The sequence below is a fragment of the Lichenostomus cassidix genome, chromosome 4A (assembly GCF_008360975.1).
Source record: "Lichenostomus cassidix isolate B80296 chromosome 4A, HeHo_3.0, whole genome shotgun sequence".
Taxonomy (NCBI): Eukaryota; Metazoa; Chordata; class Aves; order Passeriformes; family Meliphagidae; genus Lichenostomus; species Lichenostomus cassidix.
Genome location: NC_139485.1, coordinates 12323609 through 12344889, shown reverse-complemented (window position 1 = coordinate 12344889; position 21281 = coordinate 12323609). Strand labels below are relative to the sequence as shown.

Sequence of the window (21281 nt, the reverse complement as noted above, 5' to 3'; positions counted from 1 at the left end):
GGCTGGTGCCTGCCTTGGTATTTCTTACATTTGTACTGAATTTTAAAGATCTCCTCTCTATTAGCCCATTACCTTGTGGTCTCCTCTGTTCTCCTTCCTACAGGTACAGTCCCCAGACCACGAGGAACGGAGTAAAAGCTCAGGCTGGCAACCATGAGGTGAAGATGAAAGGTCCAGAGCCAGTGATCAGCCAGATTATTGACAAGCTGAAACACATCAACCAGGTTTGTTGCAGACGTGCCAGCAGGGATGTCTCTGCAGTGGGTGGTTTCCAAATCAGGTTGGCCTCCCCCTCACTCTCTCTGGGCTCAGACAGACATCCCAGGTGTCTCCATCTGCAGCAGCTCTGTGTGCAGAGCCAGTGCCACCCTGGCCACACATGGCACCAGGCTCACAGGGCACACGTGGCTAGTCCTGGTGGATGCCTGCTGGTGCAGCTCTCCGTGGAGCACCTCCCAGGACTCAGCCTGTGCCTGGCTCATGTGTGGATGCATCTCTGCAGTATGAGAATGCTTCTGATGGGCATCCATGCCCTTTGCAGTGCAGGTCCAGGAAAGATGGAGCTGATGGGATGCTCCTGAGCATGAGGTGCTGGCAGGGGGTCATGTGGCACCTACCTGATGTGCCCTCTGGTTGGAGGAGTCCCTTCTGGCATTGCTCACAGCTGGCAATAAGGGTCACTTTTTTCTTTGCTCTATCTCCCTGGGCATTCACAGCCAGCCAGTAATGGAGCAAGTTACTGTTGAATGGAGAGATGGCAGAGCTGGATGAGATCCTTTCTGCTGGGGAGGAAGCTTCCTTCCCACTGCCTCAGACCTGGCATCCTTCCTGGGACAAGTGGTATCTTGTCTCTACCATTATGCCACGCCAGGTTAGGTCTGTGAGCAAGCCCTGCTGCTGCCAGGGAATTAGGTGGCAGCTCTGCACAGCATTCAGCTTGTGGCTGAAGCTCCCTCAGCACTGCTACAGGCCAGCAGGGCTGGGGTCTGGCTCTGTTCTCTGCTCTCCCCTCTGTGTCACTGAGCATGGGATGCTGCAGTATCTCGTAGGGGGGATGTTTTTCATAGCCAGATAGCTTGGACTTGGAAAATTCAAGCTGTGGCTGCTTTGCCAGGACAAAGCACTGGGACCTCACAGGGCAAACCCTTGGGTGGTAATGCTGTTAATGCAGCTGAGCTGCCCCGGAATCTCTCCTGAGAGAGCTCTTCCCAGGGTTGACCTTGCCCACGGTTGCTCCAGCACGAAGCTCTGGGCAGCAGTGGGTCCCCCGGGTTAAGCCCAGCTTTTCTTCCCGGCCGGGTGGGCTGTGAGGGCAGCTTGTTTGGAGTTGCTGGCTTAGCAACTTTTCTGCTAACCTCTGCTTTCCTGCTCCCGCGACTGCCAGGCACTGTTTGCACAGCCATTCCCAGTTTAACCCCCGCGCCCTCCGACACAGGCACGCCTCATTAGGTGCTGTCTGGGATTTGGGGTCCCTGGAGCACCCCACCACATGGGAGCTGCCATGGGCAGTGGCCCTACAGCCTGCTCTGCCTTCCCACATGCTCCCCGTGCCGAGCGGTGCCATCTGCCAGCAGCCCATAATTATTAGAAGGGGAAAAGGAGGGGGGAATAGCATAATCAGCTCCCTATTAAATGGGGTAGAGGGCAGGCTTCAACCTGCAGGTGATAATGATATTTTGCCGTTCACAGTGAGAAAGTCGCACTGAACAAAACATGGTTATTAGTGTACTTGAAACTGCTGACATAAAGTGGTTGTGAAATGCTGGCTGCTAGACTGGGTCAAGTTAGGTCTTTGCTGAACAGCCCAGCCTTCTGAGGAGTGGAGGTCCGTGGAGTGGGAGACCCTGGGTAAACACTGCTGTGCTCAACTCAGCTGTTTGCTCCAGCAGAGTGTCTCTGCCAGCTGCTGCTCAGAGAAAAATTGTGGTAAAGGGGTGAATACGGTCAGCTTAGTCATGATCTCTTACTGTGCTCTCCCTCCTTGGCTTGCAGTGTCAGGTTGGAATGTGTCATGGGGAGCAGGTAAGCTGTTTCGGTTTGAACAGCGAAAATGTAAGAGTCTGAAAAATATTGATCCCTCTGCTAAAGCTGGCTTTGAGAAAGAGGAGGAACTGAGAATAAAATCGGGAGAAAATGGGAAGCTATTTGTGCAAATTAGTTCTGAAGCTTGCCCAGAGCAGCTGTGGCTGCCCCATCCCTGGAAGAGTTCAAGGGCAGGTTGGATGGGGCTTGGAGTAACCTGGTCTGAAGAAGGTGTCTGTGCCCCTGTGGCAGGGGATAACATCTGATCTGGAAGATCCCTTCCCACCCAAACCAATCTGTAATTCTGGGATTTGATTCTCTTCCTGGGGAGGGTCTGTAATCTATGGTCAGTAGCTTATATACCAGGAAAGTAACTGAGGAGGTTACTTAAATTTGGGATTTAGGGTGTCAGAGCTTACCATCACGCTTATTTGCTTGGCCAAAGGAAGTTTTGAGCTCTCTTTCACATCTGGAATGCATCTTGATTGCCAAAGATGAAGTGGATGTATGAAATGTGGAAAGAGCAGCAGCTCTGGATGAATTACAGTTGTGTTTTTCAGGTGTTGGCTTCAGATTTGGGAAGCAGTGGGAACTCCCAAGCTGGGGAGGGTTGAAAATCTCCTAATCCACCAAGCTCAAGCCAACAGTGGCTTTTAAGGATTTTCAAACATCCAGATTCTTTTGGAAAAAAGACTGTTTTTGTGGTGCCCAGAGCTGTAAACTGGATTCCCATGTAACTACCTATAAATTGTGAATCTTGTACAATGCTGTGGCTTCCTCTCAGTGTGTTGTGTTGGAGATGCAGCCTGGATTTTGTGGGTGTGGGCAGACTCAGGAACCATGCTGGTTGGTGCAATCTTCATAGAGGTCCACAGCTTTTATTTTTGCTTGTAGGATTTTGCTAAGTATCTGTAATTTGCTGATGACTTGACTTGGCTTTTATTCCAGGGTGCTCATGCTGCTAGAAGTGTCTGCTCTTTCAGTGTTGTGTATAGATATTGTGCTTGCTCTTTAGTTCATGTCTTCTCAAACCTAATTTGGGTAAATGTGCACACATTCACATGAGAAATTATCATCAACTGTTTGCAGTTTGAAATGAGAGTGGGGTTTGTGGGTTAGAATTGAACCCATGGGGATTGAAAGAAGTAGAAAAAACCTAACCCAGATAGAAGGGGAAGCAAAAGTGCCCCAGACTGCATTTTTTTGCTTTGAACACCTATCAAGCTAAAATAAATAAATGAATAAAGCACAGTGCCTGAGTAGTGTGCTGTCTCAAGTTAGCCCTTTCTGGATGAATCCCCCTTGGTGCTGCCTATTCATCATATCAGACCATTTTTGTTTCACCCAAATGTGTGATTGTGGCTGATGCTATTTTTTGTGCATTGGTGGGTGAGATAGTTTATTGTTGCCATATTGGAATTTTTTTTTCCCCCAGTTCTGTTAGATGTCTACCAAGTTTTGATTTGAGTTATTTTTGTTGTGTGTCCAGAGGCATGAACAGCCCATCCATAAATATTAGCATTGTTATCTCAGCTGGGAGGCTAAGGGTCACCTTCAGGAAAATGAGTTGGAATTGGTTCCTAACTTTTATTTCCCAGAGTGGATGGGGTCTGTTTCTAGCTAGAAGGGTTTTCACTCATCCTGTGAGTGAAACTATATTGAAATTGAAAGGTTATTCAGTGTCAGCACAGGGTCTTGCTCAGTTTTTTTGTGACTTGGTAACATCCCCAGGCAGAAAGCTTTGTGCAGGGTTGGCTATTTCCTCTGGTCACTCAGTTTTCCTCTGGTCACTCCATTTTCCTCTGACCACAGGGACATTTGAATGACTGACAGATGGGGACGAGCTGCAGGTTTTCACAGCTATACATGGAGGTGGGAGCTGTGGTGCTACATGTCCCATGTGCTGGGAGCTCTGCCACGCTGGTCACCTCCTGTTGGTCATCCTCCTCCATGGCTGGCTCTGGAGGGTAGACCTGGGTGATGCTGGTGTGAGGATGCAGCAGGGATCTGTGGTACCAAATTGGCTGATGTGACACTCTTGGTCCTCCCTGCTGTCCCTGTCTGTCCTGAAGTGACTTTTAGGTCCTCTGCAGTGCCTATGGGGCTCTGACACCGTTGCAGCAGATGCTTTACTTCATCCTTAATGCCTTTACCTCTTTAAGCTTGTGCCCAGTTGCAATCTCTTTTTATGCTTAGATAAATCCTGGTGTTTATCATAGTGCTGTCTCAAGGAGGAAGAGCACAATTTTTTAAGAAAAGGAGGGAAAGAACACACCAAATATTAATAATAAAATCCATAAAAGGAAACTTAGCTGGGGAAGATGTGTCTTTACAAAATTGAACGGCCTGGAAACATATTGTACATTTCCAGACACTCAAGTTAAGGGCTCATTTAGAATATTTCAGATATACTGGAGTTTGACAGTTCTTTGGTTTCCACATCAAACAATCTGTAATTTATTGCCCCATATAGGGACTGTGTTTTTATCATATTGCATATTTTCTGGCCAGAAATCTAACTACCATATAAGCTCTTGAAAAAATAAACCCTTTGGGGATGGGAATCCAGGCAATATGCTTTCACAGACCCTGAGAAACTCTTTTTGATTTATTTCCTTGGAAATAAGGGGAAGACACAATTTCTTGGAGAATTACAGCTGTTCCCCCAAGCAGGGTCTCACTGCCCTTCTTCATGTGCTCAGTGTAAAAACCCAGGTCCTGCAGTGAGCCCCATGTGAAAGAGCCTCACATTGCTCTTAGAAGGGTTTGCAGGAGGATGAGAACAAAATTTAGAAGTTTTACGAGGCAGTAAAACACACAGCTATAGTTGGAAGGGAAAAAAAAAATTAAAAAAAAAAGCCAGGAGGCCCAGAGGTGCGAATGACCGAAGACAAAATAGACCTGAAGTTCGCAAAAAAAGCACGTCCTGGCATTTCCAGAGCGGTGTTTGAAGCTGGTCTGATCAAGCAATGTGTCCCATATTTGTTTGTAGGTTTAATGGGCTGTTTCCAGGCGGCCTGGCTGCTGGGAGAGGGCATGGCGGAGGTCACCCAGAAGTTAATTTGGAAAGAGGCCAAAAGGCCACAACTTGATTGAATCAAATGTAAACAAAATAAGCCTGGGAACGGTGTGGTGCCCTTGTGCCTGAGTCCCCTGCAACCTCTCTGCCTAAAATGCAGGGTGGTGGAGCACTGGGGGCTGGTGAGGAGGGTCTGACCTGCCATGGGGAGACAAACTCGGGGTGGCAAAGGGACCCAGACCCTGCTTGGGGCACACAGGGAAATATGGAGTTTATTATGGGACAGCCTGGGGAGCTGGGAACTTTTCAGGAAAATATCTCCCCTTCCAGAAAAATCCGTGACTTTGACGGATTTGGTGAAATAGTTTCCCTGTGCCTGCGAGGCTCTCTGAGGTTTGTTATTCCCACTGTATTTTAATTCCCCGATCAGATGAAGCTGCATAATAATTAGAAAAATGTGCAAACTGCCAGATTGTTAAATAATGCGATGCACAACACTAATCACTTGAAAATACAATATTTAAATTGCACCAAAGCAAGTCACTTTTGGCTCATTTTCCACCTTTAATAAGTTAGCACTGCAATGTCTGAAGTGCTGTATATATGCAATATAATCTATCAAGTCCTCAAAAGAAATGGTAATAAATACAGTAATTACTTGGACACGCCTTTTGTTCATCATTATTAAACAGTTTGTAACAATTAAAATATTAAAACCACATGTTGTTGAAAAGCAACCAGACATTGCAATTATTTCTTACTAAGGCTATTAAACGAAATGACAGAAGATTTTTATTTTAATGATGAATGCGTTTTAGAACGGATCAGTTAATTCTTCTTTAGTACACAAAATATTCTATAGCTCCACCGAGTCTAGGCCTGGTATTTAAGTACTAATTCCATTGTCCTTTTAGCTATGCCCTGGCTCTCATTACCACACTGGGTAAATGCTCTCCCACTCTGTATGGGAGTGGTACTGACAGGATTTTGCCAGGGCACTTAAATCAGGGGATGTGTGACCCTCGATAATGAGAATGTAATTAAATCTGCAGGTATCTGACTGTCACTGGCTTTTCAAACTCAAACCCCTTATTTCTCCCTTCAGGAAGAGCCAGCACTGCCAGCAGACATCACCCACCAGGACCCCATGGCAAACCTCTGGGTTTATCGGGGTTGTTGTGGGAATTCTGTATCCACAGGTCACCCACAATGAGTTTTTTAGGATAGTTTGTACCTGGTGTGTTTGCATGCCTGTTTCCAAGCAGAGGTGTATCCTGGAGTGGTTTTATGCATGTGAGGGGTTTCAACTTTGTCCCTGTGGCTTCAGGCTCCAGCAGGGACTCAGGTGCCTCAGGTGTGTCCTGCAGGGACCTTCCTCCAAACAATGCAGTGGAAATCAGCTGTGGAAAAAAACAAACCAACACCTTTAAAGGAGACTCATTTGCTTTTGTGTCCAGAGCATGCAGCTGATGCCTTAAAACAAATACCAGATATCCTGTACCAGAGCTGAAGTTTATCCTGTTGTGGAGGAAGCAAACCTGAAGGAATCCCTGCGCAGCAAAACCCGGTGTAAGTGGAGCTGTTGATACCAGATTAACAGTTAATTACAGTTATTCTGGGCCTGGTTAATTGTATCAAGTGTCGTCTTGTGCTGTGACTCAGGCTGCAATTTAATCAGTAGATGTCTGAGGGAGGTGTCCTCCCTGATGGGCCCACTAACAAAGGACACAGCTCTCTGATATTAGGTAGTTTTCTCATGTTTTTCTCCAAAATTTGACTTGCCATCAAGGTTTTAAAAACATGGTGCAGACTGAGAGGGGACTGGGATTCAAAGAGCTAATTTTCATTGTCCAAAAGGAACCTCTATAGTCTTCTTGGTCGCAGAATAAATCCAGTTGCTTTTGGTTCCAAGAAAAAGCCTTGTTACCAATAACTTACTTTTGATTCCAGTTTGAGATGGTGTAAGACTGCCTAGTGATGATGTTCTCAGGGGCAGGAGGACAAGGCAGCACTGTCAGACGTGCTGTGGGCAGAGAGGGTCAGCTCTGATGGGAATTTCCTTTTCCAGCCCCGGGCTGGGCTGTGCTGTGCAGATGTGGTGCCCAGCTGTGGTGTGGTGTGCAGGCAGCGTGGCACAAATGCCTGTGAGATTCCCACTCTACCCTGAGCTGCTTCATGTGCTGGGCAGGTTGGAGCTGGGGATTTCCCCTGTGCAATTCTGCCACTTCACCCCAGCACTGTGTCTGCAGGGGGAACAAGGCACACCTGTGGAATGCATTTTCTCTGTGCTGGCAAACCCTGTCCCCAGTCAGTGAGACCCTTTTGACCTGACTGCACTGGGGCAGGTGTAAATACCCTTCATGGCTCAGGAGGACTCATGCTTAATGCTCTTCCTCATTAAACTTCTTAGCTTGGTTTTGAGCTGTAACTGGCTGTGGAGACTGGGCTGTATTTCTGTTCTCATGCTGCAGGGAGAGATGACCCTTGCAGCACATCCAACTGTGAGCAAAGAGGGAAGTTTAAGTTGCAGCAGGATTTGTTGCCTGTGGCCTTGCTTGGCTGTAGTGCCAGGGAGCAATGTTTAAGAGAAGGAAATGTGCTTGGCTGAGGACATGTGTAAAAAGATGCTGCTGATGCAGCAGGGTCAGCAGGGAAGTGGGAGGCAGCTGGCAGAGGATGGGTGTTCGAGCAGTCAACAAATATTGTGATGGGCAGGAAGTTACCTTTTATTTTTGGCAAGACCCCTTGAATGCCTCCTGCCTATGAGTGGGGAAGGAGTTTACTGCCCTTTTCCTGCAGCACCTAAGTATGCAAAAGCTGAGGATGAGACTCATAGGTGCATTTCAGGGCTTCCTCTGTGAGTGTTTGGTCTCACTGGGGGAGGGTATAAAGTCACCAGCTTTGAACTTAATTTAAACACTGAGTTGCTTCAGCTGTTCAGTTGGTGTCTGTGCACTGGTGTGTGGGAGAACCACACCAGGCAGGGCTCCTCCTGCCTGCAGCTCCAGAGGCTTGAGCCTTGCTGTAGGGTACATTCAGTATCAGTGATGAGTTGCACCCCAGTGTGTCAGCAGTGCCCATGCTGGAGCCTGGAATGGTTGGTTCCTTATCCTGTTGGTAGGCTCATCCTAGGAGCCAGTATTGACACTCTAAGAGCTGTGTCTGTGAAGTTTTTTGGGTTTTTGCAAGCAGCATCCGTGCTCTGAACAAAGAGGAGAGCTGAGACCTTGCCCAGGAGCCAGCCCAACCACCAGCCATTAATTAGAGACCAGCTGCTCAGTCCTGCCTAGCTAACAGATTTGGGGGTGTTTGCCATGGAGTCCTCCTCCCCCTGCCTGATTTAAGTCTCTGCTGAAATCAACAGCTTGATAATTAACCCCACGTTGGGGTTGTCTTGTCTGGTGGGAGGTAACTGGCTTATAAGGCAGCTGTTCAGTGTTCTGTGAAGCTCTGTGGACCAGGGGACGTTTATCAGAACTGCTTGCAGTTGGATTTTGGGCTTCCAGAGCTTTGAGGTGAAGTGAATGCAAAAGTAAAGCTTGGAAAGAGCAGCCCCTGGGAGGGCAGGATGCAGCCAGGGTGACTCAAACTGGTGATCCGGCAGAAACCTCTGTGCAACACAACACTGTGCACAAAAATACATAATTTGAGGAGTCCCCCTCCACTGGGACCTTTTAGGGGAAAAGGAAAGCAGCTGGGACAGGGGTTTTGTTGCAGAAGGAGAAGGGGAGGAAGAAAATCCTTCCGGCACAGCTCTCAGCATGCAGTTTCCTACCTGGTGCCAAGGACGAGGTGTTTGTCTCGCAGCCCTGCCGACAGCCAGAGAGATGCCACGTGTGCCAGAGCCTGAGCCAAGAGGAAATCTCCCAGCCACTCTGATGGGCTGGGCTGGGCAGGAGGAGGCTGTGGGACCCCTTGGCTGCTGCACCCCCTGCCTGGGTCACACTGATCCCCTCCACAGAACTGTGGGGCTGTTGGAGCAGGTGGGTTGAGGTGGTGTGAGACCTGCACGTCCTTCTAGGTGCTCTTGCATCCAGGGCAGCTTCCATCCAGGCCATCCCTGCTCAGATGTCTGAAGGATGTGGTGGTGATGAGGTGGTTGATTGCTCCACCTCTGCCCATTTTGTCTTGTCTCTTGTGCACCCACTTTGCTTGTTGTCTCATGTTTCATCTTCTGGTGACGTGCTCTTTGGGCCTTCCTGAGCTGTTTGGATGGCAGAGTGGGGTTCTGCTCCAACATAACTAAACAAAATATGGAAAATGTGGGTAATAGCAGTGATGGGTCCTGGCCCATGTAGTCTCCCACACCTCTCCTTCACTCAGCTGCCAATGCCCTGAGGGGTGGCTGTTTGAGAGGTGGAGAAATTGGTCCAGGTTCTCATGTCTAGTGATGCAGAGTGGGTGGAAAGGAGAGGGGAAGGCAGCTGGGGCTGCTGGTAGGAGACTGAGAAACTTTGTGGGGAGATGGAGCTTTCTCTGATGCCAGAGAAAGAACAGTGTGAAAAGAGGACAAAACAGACCTTGCAGGTAGCAAGAAAGAGAGCATCTTTGCAATAGCTTTTCCATCACCCTTGACAGGCATGGGTAATTAATGTGCCTGATCAGCCCAGGCAAAGTGAAGAAGAGCTGGAAGGGGGTGTTTGCAGTAAATAGCTGCATTCCTAGTGCTCCTAGGGAAGTGGTAGCTTATGGAAGTCTTTCTGATCCTGATAGGAAAAGGTCCTGGCAGACTCCAGCAAAATGCTGGAGGCATTATCTACTGCCTAGTCCAACCACATGCTTGATGATTGATCAAATGATGGTTTTTTTGAGTTTGAGGGATGTCTGTGTTTGATGGAAGCAGATGTAGGAAGGGATGCTGAATGGCCAGCAATAGTTTAGGCTTGGAAAGGCAAAGTAGGAGAAGGGGCTTTAGCAGCTCAAAGAGGAAAGCAGCATTTCTACAGCACTGGCATCGATGTGGAACTCAGGGGATGAGCCAGAAGCAGATGGGGACTGCCCAAGTCCCCATCAGGCTGGGCTGGACCTGTCAGCCCTGCTCAGAGCCCACGCTGTCCTGCTGCTTCCTCCTGCTGCACAAAAATAAGCCATAAATAGCTGGGGGTGGAAGGGGAAGGAACTGGATGTAAGGTGAATGAGCTGATCGTAAAGCCTGAGTAATCTCTTTTTCACATGTGCCCGGTGATGAATGAGCATTTGTTCAGGCTGGGGAAGTGACACCTCCCCTGCCTGGGGGACAGCAGGCAGGAGCTGGTCCCTGTCCCTGCCGTGGTGCCAGCCACAGCTTAACCTTCACGGGAGCATCCAGACCCGGGCATCAGCCTACCCTCACCAAACCACAGCAATCCATAAAGCCTTGGCAGCCCCTTCTGCTGCCAAATGAGATTTACTGCCCGGTGCAGACTTGTGTTAATTACTGCCAACACTTAGGGGTCTTTATCTGTCTTCTTTTACCCATAGGGATGTTGTCAGTTTGGATAGCTAATCTGGAATTAAACTGATGATCCATAAAGTAGGGCCACCCTTTGGTCAATAATTCACTGCTGTCACCAGCTTCTTTGTGCTATCAGGAGAGTGACCAGGAAAACTGATTTACTAGCAGCCAAGAGCATCTCCTCTGGAGTCTGTGAAGACAGGAAAGTGCGTCCTGCTGTGCTGGTAAACCCCAAGTGGTGCATGGAAGGGATTTTTCCTGTTCCAGGTATTTTGAGTGCTAAAGACCAAAACATTTTTATGGCTAAGGAGCCACAATGTAAGCTCAGAGCTGTGGTTCAGAACTTTAGTCACCCATCACCATGGAGCAGTGTGGAGCCCCAGAGCAGGAGTGACTCAAGAGCAGTGCATGTGGGGTGGAAATTCCAGTGCCATCCCTTGCTCAAGCTGCTCAGAGCAGGCAGGAGGTGCTGTCTGGGGCTTGGTCTGATGAGTTCAGCTCCTGCAGCACAAACCCTGTGATGTCTCGAAGGAGGCAGCACAGGGAAATGCAGAATTGGCCTTTAGAGCAGCTGAGAAAATGTCCATGTCCAACTCATTATTTTTCCAAGCACTGAAAATTACTTTTCCATCTCCAAAGTCTGCTTTCACTTTATTAACATTTGATTAGTGATCACTCTTTGTTCTGCTGAGCTTGAAATTAGAGCTCAGTGAGGAAAAGGTTTCTTCTCTGCCATGTCTGTGCTGCCCAGGTGCATCCAACTGGAAGGGCCATGAGGAAACCACAATTCAGATATTCTCCTGCCAAAATGGGATCTTCTGTCCATGGGCCACCACTGTGATCAGAAGAGCAGTGGTGCCTGCTGGTGTGCACATGCTCATGTGTTCGCTCTTGCAAGGCTGAAGTACAGATCCTGGTATTTACAGATATTTGTAAAGTTTTAAATATCCTTTTTTCCAAATAGAGTTTGGTGCCTGGTGCCAGGGAACATTGAGTTTTTCTGTAATATGTGCTGCATTTTGTTGCTGCCCAAGAGGGGGAAAGCTCTCTGGAGCTTGGAAAGAAGCAATGAAAAAAAACAAAAAGCTGTTGATGTTGCATTGAGTTTGTGTTGGTTCACACTCCTGTGCCACTGAGGCGCCTCTCCACAGAATGGATAAAACTAAGGGAGCTGGGAAATAGAAATATGGTGTGGAGGGCACCAGCAAATCTCATGAGGGTTGGTTAAGTATTAAAGTATTTGCTAATAAAAGATAATTTTTTCCATGCTATTTCCAGGGCTAATAAGCAGAGGAAGTGGAGAGAATCGATTCTGCTGTTGCATGCTTGTGCATGATCAGGCCACCAAATTCAAAACACATGAGTTTTCAAAAAGTCCACAACTTCTGCCTTATAAAATGGGTTCCTTTCCCTGATTCTTGCCTGTGATCAGATAATGACCTTCGTAAGCAAAACAACCCCAGCTGTATTTCATAATGGGAATATACTTCTGTACATTGTAATGAGCTGTTAACAGGGAACAGTATCGTGTGAAAATCTGCACATTTCCCATGATGCTGCCCTGATGCAAAAGCCACACATAAATTATTTGGTATTGCAGATTTCAAGGTCAGGATTGGCCACATAAGATCCAGTTTTTCACCTCCAAAAACCAATGTTTTCAGCAGGCTGGAATTTAAAAATAGGAAAACCTTATCTGCTGGGAATCTGGGGAGTTGTGTGAGAAGTATCTTGGCACCTGTGTCAGGTACCTGTAAGTGTGGGGCTGGAGTGGGTGACTGGAGTGATGAAAGGGGAAATAACACCTTTACTCCTCCAAAACTCTTCCTTATGAGTCTCCTGAAGGAAGGCATCCTGATCACTGCAAGCAGTTGTGAGTTGGTGAAATTCATTGTGTTTTGGATGGCTTCTAGCAGAGGCAGGAGCTGTTTTTCACTGCTAGGTTGAGTTCCCAGGGTTCCCTTCCTGATGCCAAGCAGCACATAGACACATGGCTGGGGCTCCAGAGTCATTTGTGCACTGAGGCACTTTTTCTGCTGGATGTGAATACTTGATTATTAAGCATATATTACAATTCTGAATATTATTTTAGCTGCAAGTTCAGTCTCCATCCTCTCCAGCTTTTTAGGTTTGATCGTATTCCAAAGGCTTACTAAAAACATGCGAAGAATTTCAGCAAAACTCTCTGGAACACTTTTTGTTAAATTCTTTCAGTCATGCAAGCTAAATTAAATGACAGCTCTGTCCACCAAAAGATTACAAATATCAATCAGGCTTCTCCCCTAAACTCATGAAGGAATTAAATGTTTTTCTAAAAGTCTTCTATTCCCCTTAATAATCTCTTTGGCTGTTCTCTTTACTTTACATATTTTTGAAGTGTGTTGAAAGGGATGATTTCTCCCCTAAAGGAGCACAGTGCTTGTAGCTTGCTGACAGTACTTAATCTGAATTTGTGGGCACAATTTTGGGTATTGCTCAAATTGATATTTGCAATACCACGGGCTTGGTTTCCAGAAGGAGAAAACAGCTATTAAACTGCAGTCCAAGAAACACGATGCCGAGCTCTTTTCAGAGATGGGAGATTAATGATAAAAAGTACATTGCAGTTCCCACTGTTTATGTTAAAATTGGAAAAATAAGACCAGGTGGCTCAGTGGGCTGGTGGGATGGGGAGCTCTGAGCAAAGTGGTTGTAAAGAATGAGGAGTTAAAAAGATTTCAACATACGGTGGCCTGTCCAAGACAAGCTGAGTCATTATCCTGTGTTGCTGCATCTGTTTTTGTCTGGTCACTGTACAGTTATGAATAATTGTGTAAATCATGCTGGGATGCCCTGGGGAGCTTTCCTTGCAGGAAGGCTCAGCACACCGTTCCCGTCTGCCTTGTGTGTTTAGCTGTAGGGAGACCACAAGACAGGACAAGCAGCAAAGATGTGCACGAAAACCAGATGTGACTGCCTGCTGTCCCTTGGAGTCCCTTGTGGTGATGCCCTGGCACTGCCCACCCTGCCCATCCAGAGGGTCATGGCTGGAAAGGGATAAGTTTGGAAATGGAACTGATGGACACATGATCTCTTAGAACTGGTAGTGAGGAGCAGAGGGAGTTTCTTGCTGTGGTGGTTGTGCAGGTGGGGGAGGAATGGCCTCAGAGGTGTATGAATGTGTGTGCCTGGCCTCCCACAAAGTGTGCTCCAGTTTACATGGGGTACATTACAGGGTATTTTTGCCACCATGGTTTAGCAAAGATGAGTAGATATGACAGTAATCTCTTACAGCTGGGTGAGTTGTGATTAAGCTAAAGCTTTCTTACTGTTACATACTACTTTAGTGATCACCAGACTGTGTGTTTTCCTGCCTCTTGCCATGGGCTTTAAACCACAGGACACGAATAAACTGTAATGTTAGGGTACAGTCAGCTCTGCTTGCTATTTAAGGATGGGGAGTCTGTGCTCAGTCTACCAAATATAATTTCATAAAGTGTGCATACCATCAGGGAGGTTGTGGAATGGTTGATGAGTGGGACTAGGATTGCTGCTCTGGATGAAGCTGAGACATCCAACAGCATTCCTGGCTCTGGATGCACCAATGGAGTGGAGTGGGATTTCCACCCCACGCCCAGTCTCCTGCTAACTGTTCCAGTAGGTTTTGTGTCATGGGCTCTATTTCTCCCACAGGCAGCTGCAAAATTTGAATAATTGAACCTCTCTACAGTTATCAGCAGCTGAGGAGGGCATGGCTGAGGATGGAGCTTTTCTCCTGGCAAAGGAAAGAGCAGTGTGGCACAGGGATGTCACGTTCACTTGATCCAAAGTTGGGGCCCACGTGATGATTCTCAGAAAGTTCCTGTTTTATTGTGGCTACAAAGGCATAGAAACTAAGCTGCTAATTTATGGCATGCCAAGGAAAAGAGTAGTACTACAAGAAATGCTCAGTTATTTTAATGTTTGAAAACACACAATTGAAAAATCCTGATTTTCCCTTGCCCCCTGCTGAGCTTATTAAATCTGAAAATATCCCAACGCTTAATTCTCTCTGCCAGAAAGTTCCTCTGCTGTTTTGGGTAAGTCATGAAAGTCATGCCGCCTGGGCTGCATGGTGGGGTCTTGTCTGGCTTGCTCTGTTCCTGGGATGCTGAGAAGGGAGCATCCCACAAAGGAGGGAGCATCCCACAGAGGATGGAGCATCCTGCTGCTGAACACTCGTGGTCCCTTCCACGATGGGCTTGGGTTTTGGCAGTGGTGCACTGGGGTGATGGTTTGAAGGCTTGAGTGCTCCCTGTGCTATCCCCAGCGCTGCATTTACCTCTTTTCTTTTTTTTTTTTTGTGGTTGCACCATATTCTGGGAGAGGCCTGTAAATGTCTAAACAAAATAAAATTCCTGAAAAGTTAACTTGACCAGCCTGAGCCAAAGCCTGTTGGAGGCCATGGAAACACATCCCCTGAGTTTTGAGGAGATGAGCTGCGTTGTGCTGCCTGCCATGGCTGTGGGACTCACCCAGCATGGTTCTTACTCTGGGCAGACTTTGGCACATGCCAAGGAGAGCTTTGCTGCAGAGTTTGCTGCAGCTGGGGAACCCAAAGGGGTCTCACATGGAGCCATTTGTTTTTCATTACGTTTTGCTCCTCTAATATAAACACTAAGGTATGTGGACATTGCTGTGGACAGGGCGAGCCACATGCCAAAGGCATTCCTCCAAGGCTGTATAAACTTCAGGAGATAAATATTTTAGAAACTGTTTTCTAAGGCTAGCTTAATAGTTTAAAAATATAACCTAGATTCCAGATATTAAAAAATGCCTTGCAAGGCATGCATATTGCTGCAAGAGATGGAACTAACTAAACCCCTGAAATATGCGGAAAGCTCCCATTTTGCAATATGTTCTCTGTTACTTATCCTTTTCTTTTTTTTTTCTTTTTTTTTTCCTCAGCGCTGAGATTAAATTCAAGAAGCTTTTAACAGCAGAGTGGCAGTGATAGAAATTTTCAGCATATATTAACTAGCTGACTCACACTTTTTCAAAGGGGATCTGGGTTTATGATGGAGTAGCTGGCTGCTTTCAGCAACAGCAGAATCAGGAAAGTCAGCGGAGAGAGGAAGCCGATAGTTTATAATGTGTCTAATCCCTCCGTGTGCTGTGATGGGAGCATGAGGAGCTCCCACCCATGTTTGGAAAGTTGTCCTGACCCCATGCTCTGGGGAGGCAATCAAGCCCCTGCAACTTCTCACTGTTACTTAGGACTCAGCTTTAAAACATTCTTTAAAAGATACTTTCATTGTGTCGCTTGGCTACTCCAGGAACTTTAACTAGCATCCTCTGTGCTTCAAGAGCGAGAAATGAGATTTTTTGGCGATGTTTGTGGGGTTCATACAGACCTGAGAGATCTGCCATTAGCTTTCATGTGTGTTACTTCTCAGATGGGAGACAGTCCCTGAAAGCAGTGAGATTCCCTGAGCAGAGCTTCCTCTTGCTACTGCTTTTTCCCCCATCTGTCCTGACTTTGGACATGTGTTTTGTAGCTGACTCCAGAGCTTTGGTGACACTGGGGTCCTGCAGGACTCATGTGATGCTCACCGTGCAGAAGCCGAAGGGCAGAATGACTCAATGTGGTTTTGCCTCCTCCTTTTGTTTCTTCCACTGAGGTTTTGTGTGCAGCTTTGTCCATGAATGAACCTGAGCTCGTCAGTGCTTTGGCATGAGGAGTGTGTTGGGATCTTGTCCCACTGTCCTGGCTCCACTGAGTCCTGTCCCACTCGTGTCCCCAACTCCCCCAGCAAGCGCAGGACGAAGCAGCAGGGAGGGTGGAGTGAAGCAGCTGAGTGACTGTGACCCTTCATGTCTTTCAGCTGCTCAGAGGGATGACTTTGCCCCACCGAAAAGCTCCAGGAAAAAGCCCAGAGGAGGAGGAGGAGGAGAGTGGAGACTGCGACGATGAAGATGTCTGCGGCAGAGGCTCAGGGGATGGAGAGCTGCGAGTGAGGAACCAGCTGCGGTTCTTAGCAGGTGATGGGGATGGTGCTGCTGCAGAGCTGCCCCTCTGTGGGTTACAGGTGTTGGTGATGGTGTGGGGAGCTGCTCCCTGGAGTCTGCTCAGCCCTACTTGCTGCAGGCACCCCCAGTGCCCTCCCCAGCCACAGCCCAGAGGCTGCAGATGCCCAGAACTGTGCTGGCTGGCCTTGGTGCCAGTCGAGGCAGCAGCTGGAGAAGAAATGCCTCTGCTTTTCCAGGCTGGTTTTGCAGGAGTGTGTTGAGAGCAGCCCACTGGAGAGGACTCAAGGCAAGTTGCAAAACTGATGTAGGTCCCAGGGTCACCCTCTTCTCTCCTTCCCACTGCTGCCTGCAATCCTGAGCCTTGAGATGAGCTTCTCAGCTTTCTGGAGTGCATCAGAAAGTCAGGAAGGCTTGTTTGACTGCAGCAAATGGTGTTTATTTCTGATGTAAGGTTTAGAAACTCCTGATAATTTTTTGAAAACAACTCAGGCTCATTTTGCAGAAGTGATTTAGGTACTCAGCAGCCTAAAATTGCATCGCTTGCCAGTGTGAGTCATGTCTTTGGTTGCTTTGAAAATGGCCCTGAGGCACTCCTGACGTTATTAATGAGGTAGTCCCTGGTCACCCATTGGGAGGAGAGAGCAAAGGACTAGTTGTGACTTGGGCAGTCACATGTGCTGCTGGCGTGGGCCTTCTTGACCCACTGACCACTCCGTGGAGCTCAGCAGCATCATCTGGTTTGCCTGTGTGAGCGAGCCCAGGCTGCTGGAGGCTGTGTCCAGCATGGGTGAGCAGCACTGGACATTGGTCTGTGGGCTGGAGGCTTTACCCAATTAATGCTGGTTCCACGGTGCTCTTCAAGAGACCAGACAACTGAACCTGGATAAAATCAGCTTTGCAGCTTTGAAGTTTAAAAGGCAAATTTGGGCTCCTAAATGAAGCACAGATGTTTATAAATTCTCTCCCATTGGTCTGGGATAATTAAAATATCCTTAATGAAGTGAGAGCTGAAATATTAAATGCCAGTCTCATATCAAAGATTATTGACACATTATGTAAAATGCATAAAATACATATATTCAAATATTAAGTAAGGGAAAGAAAATAATTTTTTAAGTCCTCCACTTCAAGTCTGAAAGGGAAACATAGAATTCTGAGAAGGATAAAATATACTTTATTTCATCCCAGAACTAAATAACAAAGTTTATGTTAAAGAAATACAGGTGATTCACAGTGTCCCGTGCTGAGAGCAGAGATACGTGTTTCATTTTCCATGATCTTTGTGTCACACCTTGATGCTATTTTTAATGTGTTTCTAATTTCCTCTTAAAGCCTTCCCCACACTATCATCAGTGATCTCTGAGGCTGGATATATGATCCTTTCTGCCTTTTTCTGTCTCTCTAGGCTGGTTTAATCACTGTATTGATCTCCCTGATAAGTTGCCCTTCTGGCAGCTTAGACCCCTCTTGTCACTGTGGCACATGAAAACAGAGTAGGAAAAGAGGATTTGTCCTCCCTAGGCTGCTCTGCTGGAGGGTGTTTGCTGCTGCCTTTGCTATGGGATGGGTAAATATTAACTTTAAAGCAGCAACTTTAAAGACTTTTCCTGGCAGGTAAAGTCTTTCAGGTTGCTGAGAGTGTGGGGTTTGTCCAGTGTGGCTTTTAGGCACTGACTGAGCTCAGAGGGCATCAGCTGTGCCATCAGGGAGATCTTCCTTGCTTGCCCATGCCATATGTTTTATTTTTTTTTGTGTTTGGCTTTAGAGCAAAAAGGTGAAGCTGATCTAACAGTGACAGAATCCTATTTGGTTGGTATTTGATATAAACTGTGACTCTGTTCAAGTTTTATGTTGGAAACCAGCCCAGGAAAAGTTGCTGATGGTGTGGAAATACTCACTTTCAACATTTTTGAGAATGATATTTCTTTTTACTTTGAAAGGGTATTTTTCAATTAATTTTTTTCCCGTCATATCACATGTACATAGCAAGAAATAAAAGGGACCAGAAACCATTCCACATTCCCCCCCACCTTTCCACAAATTCTAAATTTTAGGGTAGCATGCCGATTTGAAATGATGCCAGGCTTTGAAATCTGGAAATAGTTTACAAAATGAACTTTTACATTTAATGTGGGTTTATCTCTCTCCTTCCCAAGGTGGTTACCCTGTAATAGAGGCAGAAGGGACTGGGAGTGGCTGGGGTTGTGTTTCTGAGCCCCTGGTTTTATCCCATGCAGTGTTAAGGAACATGGATGGAAAACTGTGTTGCAGTGCAGTGGTCAAACCCAACCCCACCTGAGCCTGTCTGAGTCCCTCTGCTGACCCTCAAGGTTTGCAGTCAGGGGACACAGTTTGGGGTTTTGCCCTCCTTTTCTTTGGTGCTTTGTTCAGCTTGGGAGGAAATTGGCAGTGGAGAATTCCTCCCTTCCAAAGGGTTTCCCAAGCCTTGCAGATGGACTTGGTGATGCCTGGAGGAGGAGGAGAGGTGAGTGTCTTGGGCTGGCACCGATTTTGGCTGTTGGTGGAGTGAAAACATTGGCAGAGTTTGGCACCTCTGAGGTATTTTCAATTCTCAGATGCAGTGGGAGTTTCTCCTGCTCCCCACTGTGGGTGCTGCTGGTCCTGCCAGCTAACTGCAAACATCTGCTCAGCACTGACCTCACCAAGATGCCCCCTCAGAAGGTTGTGAAAATAAGGAGATGCAAAAAGAGAAAAACAGGGAAAAAAAATAAAGGCAGTCTAAAATACAGACTAGTTTTGATTTATCGCCTGTTATATAAAATGTAACCTTTGTTTCCTATTTATAATGAGCCTGTAATAACTGGACAGTCAACCTAAACTTTAATGATTTAAACATACTTGTAAACTGTCAAGTCAAAAGTTTGTGAGTGACTATAAACATATGTTGGTGAGCCCTATATGCTAATAAATTCATTATTATGTTGCCCCAGTGGGAAACACGGAGATGGCAGGCTTTTTTTTATGATAGATCTTTTATTGTTTGTCACATCTGCAACACATTAAGGGTTTTGAAGGCAGATGATGTTTACAATAAGGGGGAGGACTGAAAACCTCCCAGCTCAGAGAAGAGTGCATCCTGTTTGTCAATGGAGTACCCATGGAGCCAGCACCCTGGCCATGCAGCTCTAAAAATAGAGCTCTGCACATACACACACATATATTTATGCCACACCAATGGCAAATCATGTCTGTGGATGAATTATAGTATTTCCCCCCAAATTATGAGTCAGTGCAAATGTCTTCCAGGCTCTGTGATGCAAACATGTGCTTGCAGCCTGCTGGGATCATCCTGCACCAGGCACCCAAAGGAAAAAGAGCCCAGGGTGGCTGGTGCTTTGCTGATGCTCCAGCCAGCCACCCACTGATTAGCTCACCTCTGCTGTGCTCACTCCAGATGCCACTTGGAACCACTAATGTTGTTGCTAGGGATCCTGAAAATAAAACATAGATGCTAGACAGGCTCCTGTGCTGGGTGTGGGTTTTATCAAGTGCTGGGGAAGAGGAGATGCAGGCATTTCAGGGGCTTTGCAAAGGTGGTTTGGTCCAGCTCACCTGTGGCCCTGGGCATCTCACAAGCTCTGCTGGGAGGAAAATATCTTTTTTAGTAGCTGAAGCACCCAGGGAACATTCTGAGCAATCCAGCAACTGGGGGAAGGGTTTGGGAGTCTGAGGGGAAGATTTACTCTTCCAAAATATCTGTGTTAGGCAGCAACAAAAGTTGTCTTGGGAACAGATGGATTTGGCAGAATTTAGCAGAAATAGTTTGTCCTGGGAAGGGAAGTTGGCCTCATCCCATGAGATATGTAAGGATAGATGTGTGCAATAAAGATATATAAAGATGGCTCTGGAAGTTTGTGTGTGTAAAACAGCTCCCCTGCCTGGCTGCTCCTGCTGCAATAACCTGCAGTTGGTTTTCCTCTCAGCTCTCCCTTGGCTGTTTCTAATGGGGAGAGGGAGTTTGGAGTTTAAGCACCCTTTGCTCCCAGACCCTGTGTGGGTTTCCAGCAATTCATGCTATACCTAGGTGCATTTTGAAAAATCAGCAGTCTCCCCCTTGATTTACCCAGATCTGTAACTCTTCAGTGACTTCTAGCTTGCTTTGCCACTGATTTATCCTCTTGGCAGGGGTTTGGTGGTTTGTTTTGTTTTTTTTTTTTTTGTGTGCTCTCATCAAATTGCAGGTTTGAATATCACCTCTGGGCTGGCCAAGCATGGTCCTTCCCAGGTGGAAAGGCTGTTTGTTGGTAGTCCCTTTATCCTTGTGACAAAGGTGGTGTTGCTTCCAAATGGGAATATAGGCACATCACAGGGCAGGGGAGGTCTCTGTGTTGGTGTGGTGGCCATGCCCTGTGTGGGCACAGAGTGGGACCTCTGTGTTTTCTGTCATGCACTGTGTTTTTGGAAGCTGCTCTGAAACCCTGCGAGTTGCAACTTTCATCCTATTCTGCTTTTAAACAGCTCCAAATGTCCCAGGAAAGCATTCCATGTCTTAGAGGTCTCAATGCTGAGATGTTCCTATAGCTCTGCTTTTGGTGGCCTTCCTCCCCTCACCCAAAATTCTCCTGGGTTTATTTTGGGAGGGTGCCATCAATCCAAGCTGAGGCTGCTCATTTTGGGTGGCAAACAGAGAACAGAGGGTTTCCCTGCCAAGGTGGTGGCTGTGAGTGGCAGAAGGGGAGGCCAGACAAGGTCACTTTGGCTGCTGCCCTCCTGGTTTCTGCTGCTCATTCTTGTGGGAAAAGTTCCTTAGACATGAGCATTTGTGCTGGAGAAGGAGATTCTCCCAGCCTGGGAATA

At 47.0% G+C, this 21281-nt stretch overlaps 1 protein-coding gene across 1 annotated transcript in view; it reads left to right on the top strand.

Annotated features, from left to right (window-relative positions):
- The window catches only part of GPC3 (glypican 3), a 135597-nt gene that overhangs the window by 94670 nt on the left and 19646 nt on the right, over nucleotides 1-21281 (top strand). The window contains exons 6-7 of the mRNA XM_085060556.1: nucleotides 104-224; nucleotides 16319-16475. Coding sequence (XP_084916682.1) covers nucleotides 104-224; nucleotides 16319-16475 — 278 coding nt within the window. The remainder of the gene's footprint in view (nucleotides 1-103; nucleotides 225-16318; nucleotides 16476-21281) is intronic.